Source organism: Tympanuchus pallidicinctus, unplaced genomic scaffold, assembly GCF_026119805.1.
Source record: "Tympanuchus pallidicinctus isolate F22 unplaced genomic scaffold, pur_lepc_1.0 scaffold12, whole genome shotgun sequence".
Taxonomy (NCBI): domain Eukaryota; kingdom Metazoa; phylum Chordata; class Aves; order Galliformes; family Phasianidae; genus Tympanuchus; species Tympanuchus pallidicinctus.
In genome coordinates, this window is record NW_026294637.1 from 3,426,347 (window position 1) to 3,438,376 (window position 12,030).

Here is a 12,030-nt window from a genome sequence, read left to right on the forward strand (position 1 = left end):
TGTTTCCCCATCTATTCTCTAACCCACCCCAGCCCAGTGAAAGCAGTGACTCACCAAGAGGCAGAAATGCAAGGCGGTTCCCAGCCATGGAGAGCTCATTGAGGCTTGGAAGCTGGCACAGATGGCGGGGAACATACCACAGGTGGTTCCGGTCTGCAGTCAAGTACTGCAGTGAGAGGCACATATGCAGCCTTTCAGGTAAGGTTATCAAGCGATTGGTTGAAATATCCAGTGTTTGCAGCTCCCTCAGATCTCCAACCTCTACAATCCAAAGAGGAAGTGTTGAGATACGTTAATGTAATTGTTTTCATAAGCGAGACCAGAAAAATGCTCACTTAAATCAAAAACAAAGGTCAGCTGTTTGCTGTCCTCTTTTTCCCCAGAAAATACAGTTCTAAGAACCCGTGTTCAGAAACAGTACTAATTACCCCTATCACCACAGTCCTTCAAGATCTTTCTGATAAGCAACAGCATGCTCAAATGAGCTCTCTCAATACAGTGCATTCCTAAACCGTTGATTACTATTAACAACACCAAGCAGTACCTGGGTAAACAAGAACAAAGCCAAAAAAATAAAAAATATAAATTCTGTTACATAACTTGTAGTTTCCAAGGGATTTTCGCACGACCCCAGATTCATGCTCCAATTAATATTACATAATTTTAACATCTGAGGATGCAACTTCGGTATCAACCTTTCTTAAGTTGTCATGTTGCAAGAAGATATTACTACAAGTGATAATTGCAGTAACTACAGTTTCTAGAAGTCTTCCCCTCAGCATTTTAACAATCTGGTTAATATCTTTAGGAGAAGTAGTCTACTTGCATTTTATATAACGCTGTGGGCCTTCTACTGCAGATAACAAATGAAGATTTTCCAAGACAGCGAGATGCAACCAACCAAGTAGCCTCACTCATGCACCACCATCATTTCCTTGCCTCTGGCCTTTGGTACCAGGGTGCCCTCCTTTAAGGACAGACTGAGCAACACGTTAAGCAGCTCTATTGGTGTGCTACTTGATCAGGTACTGACTCCTTTACAGTTACTCTATAAATTAGGTAATTCTATCCACCGTTTGTCCCCAAACATGGGGAAACTTTTGCTTTCTTTGTAGACACAGCAATGGAATTAACTCACTGAGCTCTCACAGTTCTCATGATAATTCACAGCAGAACCAGGTTTTCTTTACCTTCAGCTGAAATCAGTTCTCACATCTGGTAACTTCTAAACAAGGTTCACCAGAATTTTCTAGACTGGAAACAGCAAGCAACCTACACAACCCACAGTCAAAACAACCTGCATGATTTACAGACCTACCACCGGTTATTTATTGGTTTTTGGGTGTTTTTTTTCTTATTTGTTTTTTTTGTTTGTTTGTTTTTAGAGAAAATAAATAGGACGATACTGTTAAAGCTCAGGAGAATCTGCTGTGCCCTTCAGCTCCCTCTGCAGCAGGAGCTAGAAAATCCACTATTCCCTGAGCATCTTGTGTGCTACATACTAAGCAATAAACACAACACTGGGTTAATTTCAAGCTGTCTGCTATGCAATGGGAGAAACAGCAAGTCTTAAGTTGACCTTGGGAAAAACTGCTAAAATTTTACTTTTAAGACTAGAAACATGATAAAGAAAAAAAAAAAAAGGTAAATGTAATGCAATTATTAGCAATTCTCAGAAAAACAGTAATCAATGTTTGTGCGTGCACTTACAAAGAGCTGCTGTCTGCTGCAAAAAACCCTAGCATTAACTACAATAAAGAATCAGCAACAAAGTACACGAATCCTCTCATAAGAAAACTGACAAACTGCAGCTTGCACAGCTGCCATTTTTCAGACCTCTCTCAGTTTCAATTTTAGCAGCAACCGTAAGCTTTCTTAAAGTTTTTGTGTGTTTGTTTTTCTATAAGACTGAATAGCAAAAGCACAGTGACATCTAAATAGCAAAAGACTGCTACACTAGAGAACTACAGTAGGGCAGTCTAATTTTTGAAGAGTTTTATATTCATCTCAAAAAAAAAAAAAAAAAATACATGCTTTAAAATAGTGACAGGAAGAGAGCCACCTACATTCAGCCAAACCACTGACCACATGCAGTCAATAATAGGCCCAGCTATTTTCATACACTAACCTTTTTCTCCACCACTAAAAACAGTTTTCTAATTCAGTTTCGGTCCAAAATCCCATAAATGTTACGGATGGCAAAACTGGCAGAATTTCAAAGGCATTGCTGGAATGATATGTTTCAAATCTAAGAGGAAATAAAAGTATTCTCACTTTATCCTTCATCCAAAAAACACATACTTGTCCAAAACTTCATCCTCTCTACCTTAATCTTCCAATGCATACCAGATGTAAACATCCACTTTCAACCTATAGTGCCATATGTTACAGAAACACTCACCAACTCATGAAGTTAAGAAGTGAGCCAAACCATTTAAAGGACCATCAGATGAAACTCCCAGACTCCCCACCATAGTGCTGAACGCTCATGTTGAAGAACACGCTCAAACATTTACTAATGGCAATAAGCTGGTTTCAATCCAAAGCAAAGGAAAACAATGAAGAATAATAACACAAAATATAAACAGTCCATTAGTAAGTTTTTCAAGCTTTCAGTTACTATTACCCACACTTTAGAAAAAAAAACCACACCACAAACACTGAAAGGTATTTTATCTGACAAGAACACTGAAAGGCCTACAAACCTCTCTTGCCATCACCTTATCAAGCACTACAACATTTATGATGGGGAGGCTTTGGAAATTTTAGGCAGATTCAGAAAACAGCTATTCCTAAATAAAAAGAGCCAACAGGGAAGGGACTTAACTGTGAGATGAGATTTCTACTGGTTAAGAAATGGACAAATACACATCACCATTATGCCACATTCAGGAGTTCTGTTACATTTAAACGGAACTCAAATGTGTAAATTTGAATTTATATTGGCTCTAGTATGAAGTTTAAGGCTATTAAAATCAACAAGGCAGCACTCTGAGCCCTGTTCTGACATCAGGAGCTCAAAGAAATCCCCGGCAGCTCTTCTGAACTCTTAACTGAGGACTCCTCAGACTGGTGAAGGCACACCAAGGCCCAGCCCCAAGTTCCAGCGCTGATTCTTGGACCCAAGACTTCAGCTGTGTCCATCTGCACAGATTAATGCCTTCACATACTGTTGGGCAATTCTGTGGCTCAGCCATATGGTACAAACATGCTCACGGGGTGCTGTGCACCAAGTAGCTGACAGCCTGTAAATTCACATACTGCCTTACCTCACAGGAACTTATACATAGGCTTATAGCCAAAGTCCTGCCTACAGCCTTCTGAACGTGATTTCAATGACACCAATGTACATATGAATATTTCAGACTATCCTAAAACTGCCAGCACTCCAGTAATTAATTCAGCCTTTTCATCCTTATAATGTGGAGACTCAGAAGTGATAACCGCAGCTCCAGAAAGCAGGCTTTGCAGTCACTGCAATAGCTTTCCCAGCCATTTGGAGAAAGGGACAAGTATACTGGCCTCTAACACATGCATTTTCAAAAGAAAAGCTACCTAATAAGTTTGTCTCTCAACATTGGGAGAGAAAAGAGATATCAGAATACTTTCTCCAAAAAAGAAGCAAATCTTTCAAAGATTTTCAGAAAATTTCCAAAAATCACTGAACTTCTATCAAAAAGCATTTGCATTAACATATCCAACAAAAGGGGAAAAAAAAAACTGGCTCAGGTGGTCTAAATGCCAGTTTTTAAAACCATTTCCCATGGTTTAATCCAAAGAAGAGCCCATCTGTAACAGCCTATGCAGCACAAGTGCTGCCAAAGGCAATTCAAACCTCCTCAGCCTTCTGTCTTGAAATCTGAAGAGCAATCCCACCTCTTGTCTGATGGGCCATACCACAAAATTTCATTCAGAGACAAATGAAACACAAACACAATTGAGTTTGAGTGAACAGAAGGCACAGATTTACTTGAAATCAAATGCTTTCTGAGCTTTCAATCCAAGTAAAGATAAAAAGAGGACAGGAAAGGGCTACAGACCTACCTGCATGAGTATGCACCTCAAAGCAGGATGCTAAGAGAAAGCAGAGAACCTACAAGGAATGGAAAAAGGGACTTATCAGCAAGTAGCTGTCACTTCCAGGTCAGACTGTAGAAATGAAATTAAAACTGCCAGGAGGCCAGGAAAATGGGAACTCACAGAGAAAATTAAATACAAACAAGAAGTTTCTCAATAGGAAAGAGCAAGAAACTGAGAAATGGTGTCAATAAGGGGTAGAAACCAGGAAGAAATCCAAATATTAAATTAGCTTTTTGCATCACTTTTTTCCTGTAAGAATTGTGCTGCATGAGGAGAAAGACTGAATACCTCACGGGAAAGAAGACAAAGCACTGAAAATTACCACATCCACTGCTAGAATGAAATGAATCTACTTCGAAAATTTCCATCACAGAACACTGAAAAAAAATGAGTTACATATCAGAACTGCAAGCTCAGGATCAGGGATTCTCCATGAATAAAACACTTCCTTGGATAGTAGCCTAAGTCTGGACGCCACACATAGTGCCTGTGTTCAGTTAACGTGACTTCGTGCTCTTTATTATCTTACGTTAAGGGGAAAGAGCAACCAGGAATAACCAGTGACTGCAAGACAAGAAGAATGAAAATGCAACCTTGATCATTCCAAATGTAAATCAAATTATACTAGCTTATCTTTCTCTGATGAAATTCCTTAGTGAACACATGGGTGTTATATCTCACAGCAAACAACTGGCATGGAAAAATATTACCAGTGGCGATATTCCTTGAGGGCTTACTTTGTTTAGAACTTCTATTTTCTGCCATGGTAAAAATAATCGTTAGGTTTTGCTTCGGTGACAACATAAGCATTTCAAATATTGCTAACATGACTGAGAATCCAATTACTATATAGAAAAAAAAGCAAGAGCATTTAGACTTCAGTGACTAAAATGGAATGAAGAATATCTGCTTGAAACACTGGCAGAAGAGAGGGACTGGTTGTGCTGGTTCACGGGTTACAAGTCAGCACTGAAAATAACTAACACAATTTCTTGGTCTAGCCAAATCATCAGGAACAAAGAAGTACATTAACACACCTTCATACTGTTAGCAGTGATGGTCCTGCTTCTATCATACAAACATTTCCATCTGGCACAGTGTTGTCTGACACCCACTGCAAATCCAGCAGCATGTTGCTGTCCCACAGCTGCAGCCATAGTCTTTGCTATCCACCATTCAGTTAATTTCTTCCCAGCCTGTGGTACCGAAGGGAATAGAGTCTTATGTATCTGCAGAGTTAAGTGCTGTGAGGACTGGCTGTCATGTGAAGCACTGGACTTCATGCACCCAGTGGTCCCTTTATGTCCTCAGGTCCAAACAGAAAGCAGTGGATTGCCTCAGGAAGGGAACAAAGTGCTCGTGGCTACCACACTTAATGTATGAAATGATAATCAACTTCCATGAACCTCAATACAAGATGCATTTTCCTATCAGATGATACAAGTGAAAGACGTTTGAAGTTTCTCATACTCACAAAGCTTATTATCATCTGTTTCATTTGAGAAAAATATTTATATATCTGTGCATGCCTGTAAAATTTAAATGTGTTTCTAAGGACAGGAAACACAAGTTTAAATAACCAAGGGCTTGAGGGAAAAGATCTTTTAGATCCACTCTAGATCTTTAGTCTCAGGAGAACTTAAATAGCTTTTAAAATGGTTAAAGCAAATTAAATAGCCTATTACGTATTGCATTACATTTACTGTCCTACTAAGCAGCTCACATTTCATGGCCTATAAAAAAATGATTAAAAAAATCCTCTTGTGCTAATTGGCACTTATGATGGACCTGTGCCACCATCAAACAAGCAAGTCTGACCATAACTCAAAATTGAAATAATTAGATTTAAGGACATAGAAAGGGGGAGGTAAAAATAATTACATTTACATTCTGACACGGCTGTATGCAAAGCCTTTACCATATTATTAGTGAAAGTTTGAAAATGATTCTGCTCCTCATGACTAACAAACCTGAAGGTGACTTATTCCTCTATTTTGCTTATGCAGGCTAGTATTTGCTCTATGATTTAAGAAAAGAAGACAATGGGACCAGATGTGTTGGAATACTGCAGAAACTATTTCATGAATAGCCTGTCTTTAAACAGGGCCCTGAATGTGTTTAAAACCATAAAAATTATATGAAGAAAAGCCTCTATCCCAGCTGATTGAAACTGAATCTGTAGTTTTTAAGCAAGCCTTGGTTCCACTTCACATAATTTTCCTGACTGGAAAGAACAGAGTCAAAGTTCTTTTGTGGCACAAGTGTTTTCCTGAATGAACCTACTCACGTGAGTAACGCTCAAAGATGTTCCCAATTGTGCCTCCCCTGCCTCAGCCATTAACTGTACTGACACTTCTCAAAATCATTTCGGTAGCAGACAAAACTCAAAATAAGCGCAAAATATACACTTCTACTGCACATGCCCACATGCAATCTTTTATCCAAATTGTCATTGCTAAATGTCACGCACCAATTTAGTACCAAACCTTATTTACTTTGTACCATCGTTCACAAAAGTGGGATGAGTGGCATTCTGAAGTCTGATCTTGCAAAACAGCAACTTCAGTTCAGCAAAGTGGCTGAAAACACATCAGGTGTGAGGGTCTCGTTAAGGCAAACTCTCCAAAAGGTCAGTGGTTTCCCACTTCTTACCACAATTAAATTTAAACTGAGAATACCAAAGTTGCCCGTTTCATATGTCCTCTCTCTCCTCAACATCGGCACTGAAGCAGCAGGCTGAGAGCACAGACCTGCAGCAGTTCTTAGGTTGTGTTTCACGTTTACCTCAATGCACAGGCACCACACCTAAGCCCACGCAGGTGCCTGCAAACCTCTGCTGGCAGTCACCCACACAGGCAGATCGATTCTCCAGCAGACATCTTCCCCAGCAGTAAGTGATAGGAGACGACACACTGTCAAGAATCCATGCAACACTGACAGAAGCAGCTACCAGAGTTAAGGCTATGCGTTTGCTCACATTATTTAAGACAGATGCCTTGCCAAATCTCCTTATATAAGATAACTACTTTTTTAAACTGTTATTCTTCAACTTGCATAAGTGCTTGTGCTTATGCTTGCAGAAACACATGTGGAATTCTACTTTATTCCATAATTTGGCAGTTTAAATAAGGACAGTTAGAACAACTCTGATCATAAATACACCAGAAATTAACACATGTCAGAACAGCCAAAAAGGATGGCAAGAGGAATAAGTAAGGGAACAGGTTAAAGAAATGAGCGAGGACTCATCCAAAATAAAGAGTGAGGGTGTGGGGGAAGCAGCTGTTTATGCACAAAGGTAACTGCGGGCCATGAAACCATCAGCCAGCTTTCCTTCCTCAGAAAACAACTTATTTTATTCCACTGTGCTCTGCCTAGCACTTTACTACTCCAAAGTGAGATCCTGTTGTTAAGCAAACATATAATAGATGCAGAATTACTACGCTAACAGTTTGCTACTGTTTTATTAAATGATGTCCCAAATTTTGGATAGAGGAGCCAATATAAACCGTGAAGAGAAAGAATGGTACTTCAGCAAGTAGGCTACATGGAAAATCCTGCTCGTTCCTTACAAAAAAAAAGTCTCATTAAGGAAGTGATGTATTTTTGCTGCTGTTCTTCCTCTGAGTAACAGCTGTTTTGTTTTTTTTTTCTTCCGAGTATTCCTGGGTGGTATGAACGTAAACAAATACAGTATGAATAAAGCATGACATCTTTTATGTTACTCTTGTTTTATTTCTGTCTTACTATCTTTACTGCTGCACATCACCCATAACTCACTGTGCACTCCTGTCAATACATGAAATGCAAAAAAAAAAAACAAAAAAAAAAAAAACACCCACTTTTTGGAAAGCCTTTGTGAACAAAATAAAGAGCCAGTGCTTTGAACTGAGATGCTGATTAACAAGAGAGGTTTAGATTATGTGCAACAAACCAATCATCGCTTACAAACACAGTAAGCAAACAAGCTTCCTCAGGAAGTGATTAAGGATGGCTCAGGAAGCCACACAGACACACCAATCCTAGCTCTAAGATCCAGGACAGCTTTTTCCTTTCTTTTTCAGAGGAAAAAATTCAAGACGACAGACTGGTCTCTGACAATGTGGCTCAGTACTTAGTGCTCCTAAGCCATTACTACTTTAGTGTACTACTTTAAGCCAAGCAAAGAGCTGTCTGCTTTGACTGTTGCTATCAGCTGGTTCTCTACTGCCTGGAAAAGGGCACATCTTTGTTTCTTTTCTTCGGGTTGAGACTTTTCACTGTGCTTCTCCAGGAAATAACTAAATACATAACAAAAGCTATACACACACACACACACACACACACACATATGCCCAGGTTAGATTTTTATCTTTCAGTGGAAAACTACTACACTGTGCAAAGCCAAATTATGCCCATTCATGGCAGACATCTAAGGAGCATCTTTCCTGAAGGTCAACTGCCTCAGTAACAGAGAAATAAAACAACTACAAATTTGGTTGGTAGAATGGAAAGGAGAAGAACAGAAGGAAATCCTTTAGCTTGGAACCACATCTACAACAGTGGAGTCACCAGATTAGTTTTTCAAAGGAACACTAATGAATGGGATTGCCTTCACTGAAGACCTATGAAAACAGAAGTTCTTTCAGTCCACTTCAGGGCAGGAACTTCAACAGACCAGCAGTTACTACAAATTGCAACAGTAATTACAGGGGAGTGACTGCTGAATATTCAGAGGAAATACTCCTATTACAATATAGGTGAAACTTCCTTAAAAGAAAGCTATGGATTCTGATGCCCTTTCCTAGTAGCAGTAACAGGAGGTTCCCCAGATCCTCCTTACTTCCCCAGCTGGTTTGTGCCCACATCTGCATCTGCAAGGCCACACAGTAGGCTGCTCTCATGATGAGGCAACTACTGAAAAATGGTACTGACTAACAACTAACAGTTTCTGAGATTGTTACCAAAGAAGACAACATCAGACTTCAAACAAAACAACTACAGCCATGTCCCAGTTTTCAAAATATGTGAGAAACTGCAAACCTTATCTCAATCAGTGGACAATATCACTGCTTAGTACTTCAGACTGGCACAAAATAGACAAGGCTTACAATTATACTCCAAATAAGCCCACACTTGGCCATGCTTAATTTCATTCTCTTAGATAAACAAATAAGTAGTCCTAGTCCATAAAGCTCTCAAACATTAAATAATTACCAACCTGAGTATACTTGGTGTTGTTCTGCATCAGAGCTTTCAATAACGAATGACAATTTAATGCAGATTTGCACAATGCTAAGTTAAACATGGCCCCTTATTTCAAATACCACAGCAATAAAATTAAGGTAACTGAAACACAGGTATCGAACTCTGCATGTGTGACAGGAACCACAGGAAAGTTAATCTCACGTAATACCTCTGGTTCCACACACTCTCCTTATAGGCTTTTACCATTTACATTTACTGTCAGTAAATGATGCATTTTAGTTTGCCCTCATTTATTTAATAGACTAGCTGAGTAAAAACAAAGGTATCAGTAGTAAGTAGTTTTGATTTCAATTTCTCACAATGGTAGATGTAAAATAATAATGCATGTGGCCAGGAAGATCAAAATGGAAATCTATACACTCTAAAATTCTACTGCACAGCACTAACAATTTCTTTTAGCTCACTTTCAAAGACAGAACGATTCTGTTCACCAAGCCTCCCCGAGCACTCATGCCCTAGTGAATTACATTTGCTTAATGCACACATAAAGTCAACTACCCGTTAATATAGCTAATCATTGTATGCAACTTATAAGAGCTTAGGGTAAGTTAAAAAAAAGGAGGGGGAGGGGGAACCAAAGTGACAAAAGTACATTCATAGACAGCTTTACTTTGTAGAGACATAAGAGTTTAAGGGGAAAAAATGTCAGCTTTCATCATCCAACCTTATAAAATCACAGAATTTAGAGTCAAGAGCTATTTTCTTTGGTCACAAACGCTGATTCCCTACAACAGCAACAAATCATTTTTTCAAGTAGCCAAGAGGTTTTACACAAAATATCAGTAGCAAATTATTTCAAAAGTTCAGTTCACTGAAAATCACCTCTTAACAAAATAGATGAATAGGATCTGTGAGCTAATAATTCCTGCATTCCATAAGCAAGTCTGCAGCCGTGTCTGTCACAGCAGACGCATGCTGCTTAACTTCTACCAATCATCTTATGGTGGTAAATGATACAATTAAGTGCAGTTTTTCCCACCATGAATTTATTTTCAAATCATGTTAGTAAAGACAATAAGCACTGGCGTAACTGTTCAGAAAAGCTGTTGTAGCTTGCTTGGATTACTTGGTCTTTGCTTAAGACCCTGCCATACTCAAGTCAGCGCAGCAGAACACAGAGCTCCTTGGCAGCGTTGTACCCTGCCATTTCTAATGCAAACCTGGAATTTGCAAAGCAGTGTTACGTGCCCTTTTTCCACACATTTACAAAGTGATGAAAAATCTCACAGAAAAAGACCCACAGTTTAGTATCTGTTCAAAGCTGAGGTTTTCTGAAAATCTCACTAATGCTATTGAATATATTGGCCATATAAGTTTTCTTATTACAGAAATACACCATTCATACATGAAACGCGTCCTACGTAGCACATAACCAGCCCTCAAAATCTTGGGAGTTTTAGTCTCAGCCTTGTCCATACACATCTGTTTTCTGCCATGTGAACAGCCATTGAAAATGTTTATGAGGCAAGCCCTGAGCACCTTAAAATCCTCTCTAAGTTCAGTTTTGCCTTTGGGTAACATATATATAAAGTCTTTTAGAAGTATTTTTAAGAGCATCTGTTATGAAGTTTCAGATATGAACTTCACATACATCACATATGTCTTTAAGCAGGCAATCGATGAAGTCAGATCTTTACTATCAGAATCATCACCAGAAGAATTCAGTGCTGACAGATGAGATGTGAACTCACTTCCTCTGAAACTCCTTTACTTACAAATTAAGCCTGGTATTTGGCACTATATGACCACTGAAATTCACATTGATTTCTTAGAATATGTTGACTCTAATAAGCTATTTTTGCAACAATAGACACTCAAAAGTAACAGATCTACTGCAAGTCCCATATTTTTCCTCTCACAGGGGAAAAAACAATGTGTGCATTGCACAAGGAGGAGAATCCACCTGATGATAGCCCCAAGGTATGTCATTCTGAACATGACTGCTGCCAGGCCTAACATGGAAAAGCCCTTGTATCAAATTCCACAGAAGCAGATTTGCTGTGCTCTTACATTAGATTCAGCAGGTTGAAAGAAGCTTCAAAGAGAAGGGAGTGACAACTGAAAAATGTTACACTAACTCACATATTTTATTACAATAAGAAAGAATTTGAAAAATCCTAACAATTTCTTTTTGTTTTACTTTTTTTCTTAAGCATGAAAAACTCAAAAAAACCACATTATCTTAACATAGATCAAAGCATCCTATCGTAATAAACCAAATGATGCCTACATTCATTTTCAGCAGTACTGAAGACAGTCGCACAGGAAAGCAGCCAGCTCAGCAATAAAGCACCACGTCACCTCAGTTGTGACAACTCTCTGAACTGCCGCCAAGAGTTTGAGGATAGGAGAAAATTTGCCAGAGCTGTCAGTGATCTGCAGAGCTTTAGGGTCCACACTGGTAATGCATGAAGTAAAAGGAACTATTAGTTACGATCATCTTTAATGGGCTTTCAAACACTTATATAACCAATACCTTCGAACAGCCAATGCAACACTGCAACACTGGCTAACATAACTGCAAATTAAACTCCTGGTAACCTGCTTTCCTGCATCTGGGGTTCAGCTCCACTGGAACTGAACTGACCGGCAACAACTGAAGAACCTCCATTTCCCCACCTCCACTGCCATATCGCCAATAACCAAAACAACCACTGCAAATCAAATACTGACTGAATTCAAATACAACCTTGACTATTTTCA

General features: G+C 39.0%; 1 protein-coding gene across 10 annotated transcripts in view; it reads right to left on the reverse strand.

Annotated features, from left to right (window-relative positions):
* LRRC28 (leucine rich repeat containing 28) overlaps nt 1-12,030 on the reverse strand; it is a 47,808-nt gene that overhangs the window by 15,459 nt on the left and 20,319 nt on the right. For 7 of the 10 annotated variants that reach the window (XM_052671650.1, XM_052671659.1, XM_052671656.1 and 4 more), the window contains one exon: nt 55-261. The exons of 1 other annotated variant lie outside the window; for it this stretch is intronic. In XM_052671650.1, the coding sequence (XP_052527610.1) occupies nt 55-261 (207 nt within the window). Of the gene's footprint in view, nt 1-54; nt 262-2,128; nt 2,255-2,401; nt 2,542-12,030 lie in introns of those variants that run through there. 2 more of the 10 variants (XM_052671657.1, XM_052671658.1) reach the window with 2 other exon arrangements.